Genomic DNA, 20,624 nt, shown 5'->3' with positions numbered 1-20,624 from the left:
AAGTATGCATTCAATGTTACGTGGGTTACTCTACACCAGCAGGTACTGAAGCCATAACCTCTCCCAGTAGCTTTTTAAGGCTTTAATGGGTTGGTTTCCAAGTCTACAGCGTCGGGAAGAGTTGCTACGAAAACATATGATAATGAGGGTTCCCCCGGAACCAGCCAATTGCCTTCCCCAAAAAACGCTTTGTCCCCCAGACCTCTGCCTCCACTCTGTAGTCTGATGCTCTACCCCTGCACCAATGGAGCACCAATAGAGCGCTTGAATGTGTCGTAACAACTGCTATGTAGTACATCTGCTTCAGCAAGGACAAGTCGAGTGATCCTATGAGCTATAGTTAAGGGATCACTAAAGGCATCACATGATCTACCAGAGTTAAGTAATCATGTTAAGTACCAATTAATTACAGTGTTACCTCATTACACCATAACATGACACCATGTCATGTGACATGACATACTGACAATGCAAGTGACCACCATCCACTAAATTTAGCGAAAAAATGTCATATATCGTCCTATAACAGCCCAACAGTCCACATTCTGCATACTGTAAACAATTTTGACAATTTTGTTTTCACAGACTCAATATTTTGCAAATTGTTTTCAGAAATATTTTGTCGCACGAAATTTCGCAATCAGAATGGTATGACAAAGATAAATGTGAGCGAGTTGGTTTTTCCATCCCTTGCTACAGAAAGAATAAACAAAAAGGACGAACAAGGACGGAGATCTTCCAACTTTCAACACATGTAGTATTTCTTAGACGTTGGCATCGAGCACGGAGGACCATGGAGAAAGGGTGAGGGAGGATGGGAAGGGGACAGAAGACAGGGTCGAGGCTGGCAGAAGAAACCGGGGAAGTGGTTAGGCGATTAGGGGGTGAAGGGAGATGTCTGCAAACACCAAAGCAATGCTGCATTCTCAGCGAACAAGGCCCCACGGGGCTCAAGACAAAGTCACTAGTTGGGGTCTTAGATATGTTGACTCCCTCTCCGAAAGAGTTGAAGGTAACGAGATGTTTTAGGGTGACCGCAACATGGCGTATGACTCAATTATCTTGCATCCGCAGCGGTCTCCATTTGACCCGAGAATCCGTGCAGGTGAAACAGGGGTTCACACGATGAGCACACATTACTATGGCGGACAACGGGATGCTGGGAATCAATGTCCCCTTTTCTAAGCGCTCTCTCATGCTCGCTTTGCCTGTCATTCATGCAGCAACTCGTTTGACCAACATATTCGGCGCCACGAGATAAGGGGATGGAGCCAACGCGACCGGTTGTGCAGGGAATAAAGCCAGTCTTGTGTTTCTTGGTACACCTTGTTCATAAGCGACACTGGGGCTCATTTACGAGGCGGCACATAGAACCTAACTGGAACCGACAGGACAATGCCACATCGACAATGCCACATCGACATTGCAACGTCGTGTCGCTGCCCTCAGGTGATGTGATGTATTGTGGTAGTACAAGTATGCTATGCACTTGTTACAATAGGGAAGCATAATCGTGGAACCCATTTTTTTGCGATATTATACCAGTAGCGAAATTTGCGAAAATGAAGTTATTTACAGTATCTCTGGCAATATGTAGGGTCTTTAAAGAGGTTATGAAACGTTTTAAGAAAATTTTGACCTTATATGCTTGTTTGAAATCCCGGTCCTGTATTAATAACCCACATATATGTATTTGTTTGATTCTCCCAATTCCCCTACTAGCGCAGTAAGGATAGTTTCGGTTTCCCGAAGGCCTTCCCTTTCAGTTCTTCAAATACGTCACCATACTATAATCGGTGATAGGTTAAGAGTACCAGTGGAAGCTCCTCTTTTCTCCTCCCACCTTACGAGAGCGAACGCTGAAGAGGAGGTCGCCTCCTCTCCACTGTTCGCTCTGCTGCACTGCTTGCAACTTTGATCAACTGATCCGCGTCCCCATATGATCGTAAAATGACAGGCCGTGAATCTGTCCTAACTTTGACCAGAAAATGCTATTCTGCTCCCAGGAAAAGGACAAAGAGTCTGGAAATATAAGTGAAATTACTCGCTTTCTCATACTTGAGCGGCATGCCAAGCTACTGCCAAGGAAGATTGTGGTAAAAGAAAATTGAAGGAAAACCACAACATACTATGACTACACCTGCAAAAATAGTGTACCTATATATGTCTGTAAACTGCACAAATTATATGTGTGCCTTATTGTAATTCTGATGGACAATCCTGTGCCACAACCAATGCCATGTTCCACAATAAATGCAAGCCGCAGAGCAACAAGCAACATGGCTACCAAATGACAGAAGACCCGGTTGCGTTTGAAACCAGAACTGTGCCACATTCACAAGATGGAGCATCATACAACTAATACAAGAATACTAATAAATAACTCATTATTTTTTTCATTCTCAATTTATCGTTGGGAGATAAGGTTAAATATCTGTTCAACATTTTTACAAAGATATTGCGACATTCTGTTGTTCATGCTGCCTAAGAGTGTCGCATGGTCACTTAAGACAGTCAGAAAGACAAAGTGTAAACGCGGTTTATAAAAGACAGACAATATTTCACCATAATACTTGAGAATCAACATTTTTGTTGCTTAAGTAATGAATACAAAATTTCGATCAGGCAGACACATTTTCTTTTTATGGCCCTTTTAACCTCTAATCTGAATAGGCTAATGATATAATCAGCTCTAATTAATCTAATTTAATCTGACTAGGGCATTAACAAACGACCCTACTTATCAATTTTGCATCAATATCTACCACTCTAGTCTGACTAGGCCATTAGATTCGTGCCAGCATAGATTAAAGGGGCACTAAACCACTTTCTGCAATAGTCTATTTATGGTCATACTCAATCTATGGTCTCTAAGCATCCTACAAATCCAAACATTACATTCATGCGTGGCCGATTTCCCTATTCAAATAGGTATAAAAGATTGATTACCTTAAAACTCTCACTGACACCAGGGGCATCATTGGACAAGGAAAAGTAGAGTAACTGTATATATGCTCCGTTTGCGAAGGAGAGTATCTCTATGGTGCCCCCAGGGCAGCCATGTTGGATCGAAGCTGCACTGCAGGAAGCAACTGTCGCTTCTGCAGGAAACCCGGAGACGTTGATGGCGTGGCTGTGAAGCGGCGTGCGGAGCAGAGACGGTATCTTGCGGCGACACGCCACATGTGCGCCGTCGTCCCGTCATCTGTCTCCCATTTCTCTCCATGCCCTTGGTGAAGCGTAGTGGCCGACGAAAACGTTACCCTTCGATAGTTGTAGCTGCACGCTGTTGTTCTGGTCAGAGGTGCCCGGAGGTCCTGGTTGCGTATCGCTCTGAGAGCGCCGGAGATGTGAGCAACGCGATCGTCCTCCGTGTCGTCTGCTTCCCAGACTTCGAAAACACGTTTTAAAACATTGCTCACATTATAAATTAACGCGACTATACTGGAACCAGTGGCTACATGTAATGTTTAGTGGAAAAGGAACCTTTCAGTTCGCTCGATTTTATTGTAGGATGTATATTTTGTGAACGCAAAGCGAGAAACATGCTCTGCCCTAAACTCGGCTCCTGCAAGATCTCTTTCCCACACAAAGGTTCGATCCAGCTTGGCGCACGTGACCGCTTCTGTGCCAATACAGAGTTGACGGCGAAAGGAATTCAATACTCTGGCTCTGTAAGCAGAGCCTATGCAGTTACTCTACGGAAAGAGGAAAAGCCCTTCTCCTTTACGAGGTTTTGTATAGGCTCCCTACAGGAGCCAGAGTTGCATGTTCAAACCCGTAGCGCCAGCAAATTCGGCGAATAGCGGCGCCGCACTCCTTCTCCTCCTTTCCTGGAAAACAGGAAAGGAGGAGGTAAAAGCAGGGGAACATACGCCGGGGCGCATGCAAATTTGGTGAAGCTGCTGTATCAGTGGCTTTCCTGCACGGCACTTGGATTTTGCCCCTCACATGATCAGATCTCGGCGAATAGCGGCACGGCAGTACTGGAAAACAAACGCACAACAGCCTATACGGGAACTCTACTTCTCCTCGTCCAATGGCGCCCTCTGGTGTACCAACGATAGTTCCGAGGTAATCAACTTTTGATAAAAATTTTAATAAAGAAATCGGCCACGCATGAATGTAATGTTTGTTTTTTTAGAATACTTACAGCCCATTGAGTTATGACCATAAATAGAATTTTGCAGAATGTGGTTTAGCACAATGAGAAAATTAGCGCAAATACAAGGAAGGAAGAACGTTAGGACAGGAAAGAGCGCTCTTTCCTGTCCTAACGTTCTTCCTTCCTTGTATTTGCGCTAATTTTCTCATTATGTTTAGCCAACTAGCCCACCAGATGATTTTAATGTGGTTTAGCACCCCTTTAAATCAAGAAGATGCTGTAGGAGACTGCGTAAGCACTCACCATTTTATTCCCAAACGTGAGGTCATGAATGATGTGAGTCATGTCAATCTTGTCTGGTTGCTTGGCTGCAGCATGTGTAGACATGTGGAAGTTTCCAGGAACCTAGGATGCCCAAACAATCGAGCAAATGGAGCCCATAACACAAGAAATACAGTGCCCAATGCATGAGGAATTTCAAGAAAATAAAAGAACTAAACCAATCTGTTAATTTCAAGGCCTCCTTGTAGCGTACAATATGGCGACAGCACAAGTGCCCTCACAATCGCATGCCGTGAAATACCCAACGCATTGTTTGCCAAATGTTCAGCTGTACTTGCTATATCAACATACCAATAAATACCGCTCAACGAGATCTTTCAGTATTACTGGCATTTCAAGAAAGTCTTCCGAGGAGAGAAACAAACAGCTAGAAGAGCCTAGGGATGGATTCCATCCTTGGTGACAGAATCTCTGTTTAATCTTTGGCTGTGTGTGCCACAAGAGTGTCAACAAATGGTATAAAAGCGCCGAAAACAATAAGGACGAAGACTAAGTGAAACAAACACGAGGCGCACTTGCAACTGGGGCAGTTGCGAGTGCGCCTTGCGTTTGTCTTCTTTGTTTTCGTCCTTGTTGTTTTTGGAGCTTTTATATCATTTCAGACCATGAACCGACTGGTCCAAATAAACACCTTGCTGAGTGCAAACAATATGTGTGAGAGAAAAGTAGATTTACGCATGATCAATACAGTTGAATCTCGATTAAACGAAGTCACCGGGACCCGCTAATTAATTCGTTAGATCTGAAACATCGTAACATTGAGGAAGGGAGACCTCGCGCATAGGCTGCGCGGGGAATCCCAAGTTGTTTGTTAAATCGGAAATTCGTAAAATCGGGTTTCGTTAAATCGAGGTTCAACTGTAATTCTCTAGCTCATAGTGCACGATTCTAACAGGAGACGACAGATGACAAAGGAGACAGGGAACAAACACAAATGTCTCAATTGGAGACCTGTGCATTTGTCCCTTGTCCCCTTTGTCGTATGTAGTCTCTGGATAGAATCATATGTAATGCTAACCAGCTCGCCTGCTTATTAACCTAGCCTCGCAATACACCTCCTAGTTTTGTTCCGAAGTTATAAACAATATTCACCTCCTTGACCTGCACTGGCTCAGACAAACTGTTTAATCCATTGCATACTAGCCCTTTTCCCCAAAAACATGTCACAAAACTTAGTTTAAAATTGGCAATCTGCGCAAAAATTAGAGGAAACATTCACTTGGCTTCTGGATGTTTGTTGCTCTCACATTTATGGCCACCTGATGTGTCCATGCAGTAGTTCTCCACTGTGTTGTACTGTCAGAAACATTCAGGAAAGGGGAGAACAACAAACAACACATCCGGAGGCCAACTGAATGTTTCTTTTTAAATTTTCGTGCAAACTGCAGATTTTAAATAAAGTTTCTCAGTTATCAGGAGGACGGTACATCTCGTTGTCTGAAAACGTAGAGCACTCATCCCTTTCAAATACAAGTTTCCCTATCTGTTCATCAGCTAAAGCATACTTCCATGTTGAGATCTGTGATTGCAAACATCACATTTGCTTTTCGTGGGTCTACACAAGTAGAAACTGAGGGGGAGACCAGTGTGAGGATGAGGACGCTAAAGTGCCGAGCTCTAACTGCAATGATTAGTGGGCGGACGCAAAGCTAGCTGCCTTACTGTACTCAGTGTTCGAGAACAGTGAATTGAAACAAAGGCAGCTAGCTCACTCTCTACTAGTCACTCCAGTCGGAGCTCGACACTCTGGCGTCCCCCTTAGTTTCTATTCGTGTAGAGCCCTTCTTTTGTTGAAAACCAAGCAGCAAAACAACCTGGAGGGTGCAGAGCAATAGTGGTAGCACTGCAATCGGCTGGAAGGTGCACAAAAGCAAGCTCCAAAACAAAAACACGAGCCGGATTCGTGGTCAGGCTTTCTGATGCCAGGGCACAAGTGGCATTCTTGATTAGTAGTCAAGAGGCTAACTGTGCAAGGCAATCAACTCACTCGAACCTGAAGGAAATATTTATTTACCTTGTGGATGTAGAACTTGCCTTCGAAGCGGCAGCCAGCGCCGACGGGCGTTTTCTCAGTGTTTTCGACAAACCCCACTTCGTGCCTTCCCATGTCATCTTGGATATCTAGTCCCACAGCTGGAAAAAAAGGTTGGTGGTTGTCGCCACTGTGCCACTAGCTTTCAATAAGGCCACATACCGCTGCAGTCTAGCTTGAGGAGGGTTATGTTGATAGAGACAGGGATTTTGTCCGCACTGCTCGGGTTGTCCACAAACAGCTCACTAGCACTGAAAAAGTCAAATCTTCAGTACCGTGTGATCACTGGCCAATTCTACGGGGCTGTCCCCTCCCAAAGCCCAGCTGTTCAATAGTCAGCCACCGAGGCATACTTTCCCAGACTTTGGAGATGATCATCTCCCTCCCTGCAACAGCTCACACTCTGGAAGCGTCAATCCACCCCCGATGACATATCCCCGATAGAATGTTGAACAGATGTGTTAGTATTAATCGATTAGGTTGGTAGATCAAGAAAATGTGTTCTCCACAAGGAGAACACAGAAAGAAATTGTTTTTTACCACACTTGGCAACGTTTCAATCTCGAGCCAGCAACCCCGTTTCCCTGGTTTGCACTTACAGCTCTGGGGACATGTAGGAGATGAACTCGGACAAGAAGAGGATCGAGATGAAGAAGCAGCTGAGTATCGAAATCACAGCTCCTGTGACTGTAGGCTGTGTCAAGTCTTTGGGGATCTTGCGGTAGATGTCAAACCTGGAGAGAAACGTAGCTCGACTGTAAGCATGTTGCCGTCGTCTCGCTCTAGATCAGTTGAAGGTGGCTTCTGCAAGCAGCAGCTCCTCCCTCAAAGGTTTCACAAGTGAGATTCAATACAAAATGGTATTTTTATGGAACTGGGGACTTCTCTTGGGAGAGCACAGTTCGTATCACATTCCAAAAACAGTTTCACAGTCACAGATCAATCCTCTATCGGTTGTAGAGCGTGCAGCCATCCACGAGAAAATTAATTTCAGTGCCTGTCAAAAGACAGCACTTAATTGGAGTTCCACGCAACGGGCAGCTGATCAATGCTGATAGTACGTTCCACTGGTCACCAAGCCGGACAGTGTCGGTCCCATCCTGCTCCGCTCACTATCGTGAGCGGCGCAACTTTATTTGCATCGCCCTTTGCACACCAAAGCCAGGGGGTAGTTACAACTCGGGTTAGCTACCTTGTACGACGTGGGTCAAATCAAAAGTAACGAACTTGCAGGTCTGCAGAGGCTGAAGTAACGTGGGTACCAACATGTGTAATGTAGCTTATGTCTGTGAATACGTACCTCCTAACATCGAACACCATTTTTAAATACCTATGCGGAAGGACTGTTGTCGAGTAAAACTAATAACTAGAGGACGACAACGCATCCACCACAGCCCTGCCACGAAGTTCCTCGCACGCCAACTTGACACGACGACGCCGGCTCTCAACCAAATGCACTCGACTGAACGCAATTTTGCACGTTCCACGTTTCACCCTCACGACTCTAGTAAGTAACCCTCAAGTAAAAGCCACATGATCATAACTCACACACATGTACTACTACCCCAGTACTACCCTACTACCCGCTAGGCAACCGTGCATGTGCAATCACGCCGTTTGTTTGCACCAGTTGTACGTTTCAACACGCCTACGAACTTCCTGGTCCCACCAAAGTCACTAAAAAATGTGATGACGTCAGTGAATATTTCGTCCACTGGGAGTCACGCTCGAAACTGACAAGAGTTGAATAAATGAACGTGGCATACAGCAAGGGGCGTTCGCTAACCCCACCACGCGGCGAAGCCTACGTGCTGTGGTCTGATTGGCTGAGAAAGGTAAGCCGGACGAGTCAAGGGGCGCACGTGTTGATGAACCTGGGAGCAACGTTGCCTGGGAGTGCCTCAAAAGAATATGGCAAAACCGCGTGACTGCGTCGCGTACTAGATGCATCTGAATACTGTCTTTCCACGTCCGTTGTCAAAACAGTGGCCGTGTTCCAAAATTTACTCGATCTTATTCCAGGGTAAGGGTTTTGTACATTGGCGTTCCAAAACCTACCCGCGTCCAGCATTTCGACGTCTGTGACGCCAGACTCCGTAGGTGTGACGTCATGGGTCCAAACAAACCGTTGCTAGGGTCGTTGTTATGGACAAATACATGTGGCTAGGTTTCGCTACGAAAACCCGACCGTTCAAAAATCAGGAGTAAGATTTCAACTTCTAAAAATCACAGATTTAGAAAGATTGAATGTCATATATGTTTTGACAGAAGTGTGCCGGTAATCGCTTGTTTCTGAAATATTTACGAGTGTACCTTCCGGTCCTCAAGATGCCTGCAGCAGACGACGAATGCAAGAAGTATAGGCTCCTTGCATTGACGTCACATCGCATACTTTTGCACACCAAGAAAAAGGAGGAGAGGGAAGTTGCTTTTGTAAGAATTTTGAGTGACAGGTCAATCTTCTGTAATCTTCTGGGGGGAGAATAGCGACGCCTGTACAAATCCGGGAGGTACAAAGGAGGGTCCTGATAAGAGGGGAGCTCCTTCTTCCCCTCTTCTTTGGAGGGCAACGGAAATGACGTCCTGTGCAAGGAGCCTATGCCGTCTGCCACAAGCCGGCGCCGTCGTTTGAAGCGTGTGAATAAAGACGATATTCTGATATTGCATTTGTTTGAAATATAATTAGTTTGAGACACTTAGAAGAATCCACAGTGGGGTGCGATGTAAAATATGGTTTATCGAAAGTCGATCGAAATGATCGTCTGCTAAAAGATCGTATTGCACCCGTAAGAAAAGCACTTCAGGTGATCGGTTGAGATCCCAAATTTTGTTTGCGGACTCGAGCTATGGTAGGCGGCTTCGTACCTGGTTGTAACCATCGCGTGGAGAAAGATGCTTGCAGTTTCTTCAGATTTCTGCAAGACTCCAAAGCGCGAAAAAACTTTATATAAAAAAAAAAAAAAAACACAAGGTGATTACATGTAGCACTTGCAAACAATTGCATTGATGTAAAAAAAAAAAAAGCCAAATAAACCGAGAGCACGCAAAACCCATTGTCTTAAAATACGGCCGCTATATTTATATATTATTACTATAATGCTGATAAAGTAGTTGCACGCAAGTAGTAGTGAGAGTAAAATCCAGCTCAAAATTGCAGTAGCCTTACACTGGTATGGTAAAACAGCGTTGAGAAGTATGCCTGTGTCAATGCGCTATCCGGTTATTTCGTTTATGCATATATGCCTACCTTTGGTGATGTTTTTTCATTGTGCTCTTCATATGTTCTCCTCATCGGACTAGCTTTTTAATTTAGTATTTAGTACAAGCCTCAATAATAATAATAATAATAATAATAATTTTATTCCACATGACACCATACAAATTCGGGTCTGTCCAAGCCACAGGAGGCTTGTGGGACAGGACCCGGCAAATCGAAACGGCGAAAGTATACAAAGAATAAGGTCAACTCAGATAAGATAAGAACTATGCAGAAGATAAGTAAAACAGAAAAACGAAGGGTTACTATAAAAAAAGCTTATATTGGTCAGCATTTTTTTCAGCTTTCTCTTCGTTGTGCTCTCAAAGAAGCAATCTGGCAATTTATTGAAAATGGAGGGCACATAATACGAGTGAACTCTTTTCCCATAGCGCGTAGTACAACGGGGGGTAACAAAACGGGTCGTGTGACGAAGAATCCTGCTAGGAACAAAGGGCCGTTTAAAATCATCATTCCAAAAGTGGCGCAGAACCACGCTTTCCAAAAACAAGGAAGAGAAATTCGGCATACGTAAAAACTCGAACACGTTCCATGTCAGGAAAAAAAAATCAAAGTGATAGCCAACGCTCTTTAACAAGCCCCCCAAAATACGACAAATTTTTGTTTGCCACGACTCTGCACACTTTCCGAACAATGTAATACCATACCGCAGTATACTGTAACCAAGAGCATGCGCAATAGACTTCCTCACTGAAAACGGCAAAAACACTTTCTGGCTGAACAGCGAACAGCTAACGCTCCGCAATTTTCCACAAACGTGAGTCAAATGGGAATTCCATGACATATCTGAAACTTCACCCATCATATTTCGTACATTCGTACAGTCTGCTAGCACCGGCAAAACTCTCCAGGAGTCCTTGTCCCCCGCCCCCCCCCCCCCCCCTCTCTCTCTCTCTCTTCCATTCTCTTTGTCATGTCTTCCATGCATACTGTAGCTAGAATGGTTAACCCAGAAGAAAGGGTCGCTTTTATAGATCATGCAATCAGTAGGATGGAAAAAGTAATGGATGTAACGTACCTAAAGGAGAAAAGAAATTTCTGAGAAGTCAATGCGGTTAAGAGGGAGTTGCAATCGAAGTCCTTAAAGTTGTTAGAAACAGATAAGTCCGGACGGTTTGCCAGTATTCAAGGAAAAAACAGAAACGGCTATGGATACATTGTTTTCGGAATGGGTAGGGAACATTGGAAAGTTGAAAAGAGACATTTGTGCAGTACTGAGTGAGGATGAATTGAAGGATGTAGCAAAATGTATCACTAGTGCAATGAATTCAACATTGGGCATCAAGTTTTTCCTAAAAGACCATAAGCCTGAAATGCCCCTTCGTGCGGTCATCAATGAGAGTGGGACGTGGCAGAAAGTGGTATCAAAGTTTTTACAGAAGGGGTTGAGTTATGCATGCTTAGAAAATTCATTATCGCTTAGAAATTCAAATGAATTGATTACCAGTTAGGAGGCTCATCATGGGAGGCAGAGAGTCAGGGAGGCATTGGAGCTGAATCTCGTTAAGTTCCAATCGGGTTCAGGTATATCGGTAGAAAGTTTCTTAACAATTTTGGCGTTTTATCTGAAGTCAACGGTAGTGGAGTACGAAGGAAGAAAGTATATAAAAAAAGAAGGTGTTTGTATAGAGTCATCAGTCGCACCGATTTTAGCAGAAGTTTACTTAAACTCTTTGGATCGTGCAGTGCACGATAATCTACAGGAGTTGTCCCCAGGTACGGCAATAGCGAGAAGATATGTGGATGACATCTTAATTTGCACGTTTAGGGAAAATCTAACAGAAACCATAGAAGGTGTGATAAGGTCAACGGCTCCAGAATTTAAGTTTACTGTGGAAAAACCGGAGGATAATGTTCTGCAATTTCTCGATTTACGTATTCACGTAAATCGAGGGTTATGTTGGGAATATGGTAAAGAAAAATCAAAACCAGTTTTGCCAAGAATGAGTTGTCATTCGAAGACCGTAAAGGCGGGGATTGTAAAGTCATTGATCAGGAACGCGTTAGAAAGGTCATGTGTCCATCGTATCACTGAATCAGTAGAAGGGCAATGGAAAAGGTTGATAAGTGTAGGTTATTATGATGACAGTTTTATAAAACGGCATTTAGAATTGTTTATTAAAGGCAGGCGAGACACTGAACAGAAACCAAGGAACCGCTTTGCTGTAACCCCTTATTTTCATGACATCTCTCACAACCAGGGGCGGATTTAGAAAGGGGCTCCAAATGTCCTGACCCCCCTCTTGATTTCTACATGTGTAAAATTTAGGGCGTAAAACGAAGGAGAGGGAGAGGGGGTTCCTAAACATATGATACGCTGACCAACACCTGACCCCCCCCCCCCCCCCCCCCCCTCAGGAAATTCCTGCATCCGCCCCTGCTCAGTGCTCACAACCTGAAGGCATGTGCGAGGCAGTTTGAAGTAGACACTGTCTTTAGATCAGACTTCAGATTACGTAAACTGACGCCATTTCAAACAGGTGTGAGTGAGTGCAAAAAGGCTCATCGGGAAAAATCGGTATTTGCGAGACTGGTGTTGTGTATGAGATACCATTAGAGTGTGGATTTAAGTACGTAGGACAGACGTCACGCTGCATAAATGACAGATTAAACGAACATAAAAGAAATGCAAAGAACAATGCACAAAACTTGGAAATAGCGAAACATATTCATGAATGTAACAACTGCACGGCACTCTGGTCGGAGACGGAAATAATACACAAAGAGAGGAACAATGTAAAGAGAGTACTAAGGGAGACCGTGCGGATAAAGTCACTAGGCAACTGCATAAGTCAGGCTTCACTGCAGTTTGGAAGCAATTCAAAAAGCTTTCTAAGAGTGTAATTTTTTTATATTTGTCATTTGTGTTGTTTTAAGTGCTTGTGATTTTCCAAAAACCTGTAAAACTTTTTTGCCTTGTGTGGTTCTCCACGTGTATTGGCTCAACTATAGTGTCAGTGTTTTTTGTTGTTTTTCTTTTTATGTGGAGAGGGCGTGTTATGAATCAGAAGTATGAACTGTGTATAGAATAGTAGGAGAAAAGATCCTTTTGCTCAAGTTTGAGGGTGGATGGATGTTGCCTTTTCGCGCCGACCTGTAAACGTCGTCAACGTTCTTGCATTGTGTGATGAAGGCTGTGGCGCTTGATCTGTATAGACTTCGTCCTTTCGTGTTGGTGGAGGTGACCTTGCGATTGAGACTATATAAGGAGGTGGACTAAATAAACGAGTTAGCTGAGTTTGAGACGTCGTCCTGTCTATTTTCTGTTCCTTCTACGTTTTGATGTTTCTTCTCTACCCCAGTCTCAGGTTAATTTAAACATGGTTTTCTTTGTTTGTTCTTCCGTGGGGAGGGGCTGTTGTGCCACCGCACAAGGAATGACTGTGGTGTTTTTTTTTGTTTTTTTTTTTACCATCGCCACAAGCCCGGCCGGTTATGTTACACCGCGCAGGGACGCCGCCGGTGTCGCGTATCGCCGCCACGAGTCGGTGAGATGCGATCGCCTTTGCACGTCGCGTGCGGGTGTAAAAGGGTATTCACACGAGGGAGGCACCTCGCGTATTCACACGAGGTGCCTTCAAAGTTGCGTCATCGCGCAGTTGGGAAAATCATTTTTTCAACCTCCTCTCGGATGCGATTTTTCTCACGAATACTATGAAGTTTCTTGCAAAACTAAGGTCTGTCCCGTTGTGTGGACAGGTTTCGCTACTTCATAAAAAAATTTGATTGAAAACAAAAAATAGGCATGACCGTCCTTATCTGAACGCACCCCATAGCAACGCCCCTAGCAACGATTCGTTTGGACCCAGACGCCATGTTGTGACGATGTCACTTACGGTGTCAGAACTTTTTTCGAACCAGATTTTTAGGTCGAACTTTCGAAGGTCGACTGGTTCGAACCGAATCTACGAACCTTCGATTTTTCAAACAGATTCAACCGGTTCGACTTTGTGGACAGTGAAATTTCGGCGCTCATTTTTTGGTCTATATGTGTTCAAAGGAGCAGCATCACATCGAACATACCAATATCTTGTTAAAAAAGTCACGAAAAGGAATTTTGAAACGAATTAAACGATTAGCAAAGAGCACCTGGTGGATGTCGCTAACGCCTCGCTTGTAATGCCCGTCTAGGAACCTTGACAGCTAGTGACGGAGGTTGTCTCGCCTCCGGCCACGACGAGAGAAGAGGGGCAGGAGGAACTCCCCTCTTCCCGAGAATGCCTCTTGTGTGTCGCAGAAGTCGCTATTTTCCCCCTACAAGATTATAGAAGATTAACCCGCCACTCAAAATTCGTACAAAAGCAGCCGCTTCGGTAGTTGGAACGACTAGGCCATCCTCTCGACGTCAGCCTCGCCATAGCTTTGCTCGTCCCGAGACGACCTACGTCACGATTGCGTTGGATGTCACGTGGTGTCCGCTGGGCCTTCTCCGAGCGCTTGCCAGAGGGGGCCGTTTATAACAAAAAATACAGCTACCAGGCTCGAAATACAAACGTGCGATTGTCATTTACGGATATTGTGGATCATATTCAACCTATTTTTGAACACGACGGGAATATTGCAAATTTCGTTGAAGTATCCCTTTAATACAAGCATGCCTAGTTTGGAAAACAAAAAATTATGCAAAAGGTCATCTTAGTTTTATGAACAGTTGCAATTAAAAGAAACTAATTCTAATCACTGAAGAAGTTAATAACTTAATTTTTTGTACGGTACTAACTGAAATAACCAATCAGTGCTGCCCTTAATTCATCCCTTAGCCGTCACCATCCAATCCGAAGTCAACTGGCCAGCCTGTCGCGCATGCACATAGCAGTCGAACCTTTGTCGACTTTTCATAAGTTCGGAAAAGCCGAACCTCGTCGACCTCGAACCTCTGCAGGTTCACGACACCCCTAGTCCCCACCTGGCACTCAGTGGCGTAGCCAGGATTTTATTTCAGGGGAAGGGGGGGGGGGGGGGGGGGTCCAATGGCATGAACTCCCCCCCCCCCCCCCCCCAATGACGAAGCAGGGTGAGCTCGGCGGGACGAACGCTCACGCAAAGATTACCGAGGCGTCGTTAAGATAAAACGGGCAAAGCTGCTTTGTCCTTTTTTGAAAAGGGAGCAGGCTTCATTTACAGGAATAAGGGCGTGGTGGCTCACTGTTCTCTGTGGTCGTAGTTGCGGCCCACCAACTTTAAAGGGGCCCTGCAAGAACTTTTTTACCGGCGCCGCGCATGCGCGATGGAGTGTGGGCAAGAAGCTCGACGTCGCCCATAAACAAACCATTGGAATGCGATGTTGTCGGCGTCGGTGTGAGTCCCGAGCTCTTTTTCGTGTTGTAATTGCTAATTCTATGTCTTCCTCGCAATGTCTGACTACTTTAGCGGCCTCAGCGAAATTAAATGAGCTCGTTACACTGCAAAACTTCGCGTGAATAAGGTGGCATGCGGCGATTAATTCCGCGTGGACGCCGCAGAATGGACGCAAAAGCCTGATTCGCACGATGAGATTCTGCTCGCTATTTTCAATCATGACGTCCCTCGGGCTGCAAAAGCGTGAACCGTAGCTGAGATGGTCGAAGTCGATATTGAAAATCGCAAGCAGAATCGGACCCAGTGAATCAGGCATAACAAGTCGCTGATGGCCGCTGGTAACAATTATCAACACCTCCTCGTATCTATCTGCTTACAACGAGCCTACTTACCCCAACCAACCTTCAAACTTAAGTCTTTTGAGGCCTGCACTTACTTCTTACCGCAATAGACGATATGCGAAACTGCTTGGTGGTCTGGCAGCACTGTGCATGTGGCCATATTGGTAGCGTCAAGTATCTTGAGTTTAGGTTTCTCAGCATTTCTAGGGTTTGAACGCTCTGCCACTAAGTGCGATTCTGAAACTTTATTTTTTTTTTCTGACTTCCGATCACCCAACGTCTATAGTCTCCTCAAGATCATATAGTGACTCTGCGCGTAACAACGGCGGAAGCTGAGCGCTCGTTCTCTTCACAACGACGGTTGAAAACATACCTGAGAGCGTCCACTTCGAATGAGTGACTGCTCGGTTTAGCGCTTTTGAATGTTCACTGCAACATTGAAGTTCAAGCGGTGGACAACCCGTGAACGCAGGAGGCTGCATCTTAAGCGATTGGCATAAATGAAATGATCAAGAGGGCCTGCAAATTGCTTTTTGAAATAACTAGTCCCAGTTACTTTTTTGTTCGCGGTAATTTCGAGTCGAAAGCACGTAATTCTGACCAGTACACAAGGTGTGCATGAGCTCAGCGCCACCCGTTGCTTACAGTGCAATTGTTTTTAAAATTCATTTAATATTCCTTACATCACTGACATTGTTTTGTAGTATTATGTCCACTTTAGTTTGATTCAACTATGCATTTCAGTGAGCATAGTTTGTTATATTTTGCCTTGAAATTGCCATCCTTCACACTAAAAATGTTTTGAAATATCCGTTCTCTATATATCTGAGATCAAGTTCCACATCCCATCAAATAAGCATGAATGAAGAAATATTGACAATTTTATTCATTTGAGCATTTTCTACCCACAAACATTTCTCCCTAAAGCATAGAAGTTGGAGACAGTCCGCGCTCCAGCTTTGCCCCGTGCAAGACCGACTGCGTTAGCAGGGTAGCGAGCGGGCCCACCGGGGAAGAAATAACTTCGGCATTTTTTTTTTTTTTTTTTTTTGGGGGGGGGGGGTTTGACCACGAACCACCCGAACCCCCCCCCCCCCCCCCCCCCCCCCCCCCCCCTTGCCTAAGCCACTGTCCCCACTGGTCCACACCAGAGCCGTGTCCCCACGCGCCCACGTGGCCCGAGGGTGATACAGGTGATGTTGGACACAGTCACATGGGTAAGATGGCAGCGCCCAGAGCCCGTTGATACGAGTTGGTTTGGTGCGCGGCAGTCGTGGTGTGTAGCTGCTTGCCGACGATTTCGGAGTTCTTCATGCTCTCTGACGCAGGTGTAACACCAAAATCTGAAGGCATGGGATTTTATACACTTTCCGCACAATATCGCTCTTGATATTAGCACGTTATTTTGGTTCAGGAGAGCCGCGGCACCGCAGAAAGGAAAGTAGCCCATACAATGGATGTCTGCGGCGTCGCATCTAATAATGATGTGATGAGATAGTGTCTGTGTACAGATGACAGGTGCTGACGACGTTTAAAACCAACGCTACTAGATCAAAGTCCGTTGACAAGCTTCCTAGGACGCCTGACGTCTTTTCTCAGAACGTGCGCTCAGTGGCGCTCGCTACACTATCAGCCCGCCCTGTGGACAGAAGCCTTCCCAGTACGATGAGAGAAGTGAAATAGACCCATCGCTAAATTACCCAAGCATCAAGGAGAATGCAGGGAATGGTGTTCTACGCACAGCACGTACCGGCGTCTGCAGTAGGAACTGTTCTAAACCAAAAGCATCAAACAAATGGCATCTTGCACGCGCGTTCGTCAACGCTTTATTTTGCTTCGAATCTTTTTTACGGGGAAGGCGTGCGCGTGCACGTGCGGCGGTGCGAGCGTAGAGGTTCTGATCACGCACATGAAAAATCCACGGAACCCTATGCTGTTTCATACTTAGCGTGCTACGCTGTCTAAGCTACTGGCGTGAGCGTGGGGCTTGATCTCGTTGATCATTTGCACGAGTTCTCGCGCAAACAAAACCATAGATGAAGCCACGCGCTCGCGCCAGTAGCTTTGACAGCGCTGCACGCTAAGTATGAAACAGAGTATAGCCATAAACAGTTTCGCTGTAAAACAGATAACTGACCGTTTTATTCAGAACCGTTTTCTTTCTTTTTTGTCCCGAAGTGCGTGAACGCGCGTCCCCTTCCGCGAGCTCTTGGCATTGACAGTGCTATACAACATTTTGTTGTCGACTTTTTTTTTTTTCCCCGCGAGCGCGAGCAGTGGGCATCTGGTACTCCAAGAACACAACGAATGGGTTATTTGCGCCCTAACCACGGTGGCTCTAACGTAGCTCATAAAAAAAAATAGCGTAGTTTAGTGATAACGTTTGCAAGGGGGATCGGTGGCCGAGTGGGCTAGCGCACACCAGGGGCCCTAATCTGGACACTTGGCGAGAAATCTGACGGCTATGATTGGCCGGCGCCAAGGTCAAGTGCGGTGTCGGCCAATCACAGCCGCCAGATTTCTCGCCGACTTTTTTGCTAAGTGGCCAGATTAGGGCCCCAGCTCGGAGCAACCGTGGAGCGAAAGCTCGCGCTGCGAAACCCAAAATCGTGGATCAAGTGTTTTTTTTTTTTTTTTTTTTTGGGGGGGGGAGGAGAAAACGAGTACGTTGCAAATGGTACAATGAACGGAAAAGAGGTGGCACAATTTTCACGATTGTGCCGAGTTTACGCTTAAAATTGCGTTGCCTTTTCTAATTAGGGAGTTTTCGTAGACCGCGTTGCCCCCTCCGCTAAGCGTTCCGCAACGAAGAAGTTGCTACTGCGCCTGCGCGCCGATAGCCTTGACTGGAGTTTCCGCTATCGTAGCGGATTGCGGAGGGCCTTGCGGGACGGCGAAAACGATCTACGAAAACTCCCTATTACCTCGTACTTCCGCAAAACTTAGTCATCTGGGTTCAGTTAAATGCCCAGTCGGCCAAAAATAAGGCTACCGAACTAGACATGTTTTTTGATCAGTATGATATGTTATTTGATACAATTATGCTTACCGAAACCTGGTATACGCGTATGAGTCGGACGTACTTCATTTACCCCCCGTGCCATTCTTACTACTTACATCGCGTTGCCAAACGGGGAGGAGTGACCTTTCTAATGAAAGAAGATATAATCTGTGAACTGCTGGATAACTACTGTTGCGTTACTCATGATTATGAAATATTGTGCATACATAACAACCTTCTTGGCTGCATTTCTATCATTTCGGTTAATTTACCCTTGTCCATTTCGCTTCTTCCAATCTTGTGCTGGACCAAAGCATATGCCGCTGATTTCTTTTCCCCTGGAAGTACTTTCATTTTTCTACTATTTCCTCTGCTGAAGCACCCCCTTTTTTGCTCGTATGTGTGGGCGAGGGCCAAGTGTTTAGTGGGCTGCTTGCACGAGTCATATCCCCGTAGCTGTGCTCGCTGGCCCAGGCATGTTCGAGAATCAATAGAACTCTAAGCGTAAGATTTTCGCATTCTTCTAGCCTTGTTTGAGTGTGGGAATTTTACTTGTTCATTACATATGAACTCTCCGCAGGAAGAGAGCACTCCATTGACATCTTGTCACATGCCTCTCTCTGACATGCAGACAGGCTCACTGGGGCCGAACCTGCATGCCTTTGCCATATTATGGTGAAACTGAGTATAGTAGCTGCCGAGCCTAGTCATCTTGATATAGATGTAAATGTTTGTTTGAACATTTCTACGTTGTTATTAGAGAATCATTCTTCACTGGCTTGCTGATTGCATCCCCAGCATTTGGAAAAATTGTAACATACACTGGCAATGACAAACGCTTGCCCACAGCCAGGCAGAAGCAGACGTGTGCATGTGCAGAACTTCCCTCGAACACGGCTCCTGATGACAAGCTGAGAGAGATCCATTCATTGCACAAATGCTTTTACCATGATAGCTGAAACTCTAAAAAAACTGTTCCTTACCCAAGCTGCTAGTATGGGTGGTTGCCACAAATGTAAAAGGCTGAAACACAAAATCCACGTCTACATGTCCAATCTTAACTTTCAGCTGCACACAGATGAAAAAAAAAATCTTGAAAATGATGTCGAGGCAAGAAGTCTCCGTGATCTGTAGAGTATAGGGAATTCATAATTCATGCACGCAAATTATGCACAGCAAAACTAATTTTCCTATGGAAAATATGTGGCCAAAGCAAGTGTTTATTGATCTTAATAAAACCATGGCCAAAGAATAAAAAGGCATGTGACAATCGGTTTTCAGGAACTGACAGGTTCGTAGAGGGCCAAGTGTTGCAGCTTGAGTACCTGAAAAATATGGAAGGCATACCTTTAGTTTAATGTTGGGAAAATGTTTTCTAGAATCTTACTTCGTTTCCTATACTCGTCCATCCAGGAACCAGGTATCTTGCAAACAGCTCTAAGCACTTGGCACTAGTCTTAACAAAAGGTTTGATCAGTTCTAAAAAAGAAGAAATGAAACGGGTGTCACAGAGTGTTCATAATTAACCATTGGTTCAAACCTCATGCTAGTAGTAACAAAGTAATTTCCACATGTGTAAAAAAGTTGCAGAGAAGCTTTCGGTTTCATGTCAAAAGATCCCTAGGTGTGCGAAATGAATCCTCAGTCCTCCACTGGGGCATTCCAGATGCCCTTCGTTAATTTGATAAGTGAAACCTGCAAATCTGAATTCGTCCCCCCCCCCCTTTTTTTCGATTTGAGACAGGATTAAAGTTTGCCGCTTGCCCATCTTCTCTGCGTTTTTCAAAGCCTCCAGTTGGAATGTTCTATCCAGAAATATAGGAGCAACATTTGGTAGCATCACAGGTGGAGGGAAGAATGCAGAAGAGATCAGCTCTAACAGTGTACAGGTCACGAAAACAGGACATAAGAAAGGAAAATGAGTTTGACAATTCACTGGGAAGTTCTTTGCTGTTCGAGGCGAGAACGGGAGTTTTGAGGACGAGGACATATAGAGATAAATTTCAGGAGACAGACACATTATGTGCCGCCTGCCATAATGATAGCGAGACAATAGAGCACTTGGTTTTGAAGTGCACAGGACTTCACCCTGCCCTCCCTGAAGGGGTAAGGATTTGGCCGGGGCCCTGGGTTTTACTGGCAATGGAAGGACAAAAGAGAAAAGGATTACAGTGACAAAGAGGCAAAAAGAAGATTGGTGGAAATTATCCAGAGAAAACTGAATGACG

The 20,624-nt window shown here is 45.1% G+C and overlaps 2 protein-coding genes across 2 annotated transcripts in view; both read right to left on the bottom strand.

Moving 5' to 3' along the window:
* The window catches only part of LOC8032833 (endoplasmic reticulum-Golgi intermediate compartment protein 1), a 39,567-nt gene extending 31,405 nt beyond the window's left edge, over positions 1 to 8,162 (bottom strand). The window contains exons 1-5 of the mRNA XM_002400958.5: positions 7,780 to 8,162; positions 7,079 to 7,213; positions 6,642 to 6,730; positions 6,462 to 6,580; positions 4,409 to 4,510 (exon numbers count right to left, since the gene is read on the bottom strand). Coding sequence (XP_002401002.1) covers positions 4,409 to 4,510; positions 6,462 to 6,580; positions 6,642 to 6,730; positions 7,079 to 7,213; positions 7,780 to 7,799 — 465 coding nt within the window. The 5' untranslated portion in view covers positions 7,800 to 8,162. The remainder of the gene's footprint in view (positions 1 to 4,408; positions 4,511 to 6,461; positions 6,581 to 6,641; positions 6,731 to 7,078; positions 7,214 to 7,779) is intronic.
* An 11,419-nt stretch (positions 8,163 to 19,581) lies between these two features.
* Positions 19,582 to 20,624, bottom strand: part of LOC115313934 (N(6)-adenine-specific methyltransferase METTL4) — a 39,646-nt gene continuing 38,603 nt past the window's right edge. The window contains exons 6-7 of the mRNA XM_040206123.3: positions 19,784 to 19,875; positions 19,582 to 19,721 (exon numbers count right to left, since the gene is read on the bottom strand). Of these exons, the coding sequence (XP_040062057.1) occupies positions 19,674 to 19,721; positions 19,784 to 19,875 (140 nt within the window). The 3' untranslated portion in view covers positions 19,582 to 19,673. The remainder of the gene's footprint in view (positions 19,722 to 19,783; positions 19,876 to 20,624) is intronic.

The sequence above is a fragment of the Ixodes scapularis genome, unplaced genomic scaffold (assembly GCF_016920785.2).
Source record: "Ixodes scapularis isolate PalLabHiFi unplaced genomic scaffold, ASM1692078v2 PGA_scaffold9__187_contigs__length_104089568, whole genome shotgun sequence".
NCBI lineage: Eukaryota > Metazoa > Arthropoda > Arachnida > Ixodida > Ixodidae > Ixodes > Ixodes scapularis.
The sequence above is the reverse complement of the archived record's forward strand: the minus strand, read 5'-3'. Positions and strand labels throughout refer to the sequence as shown.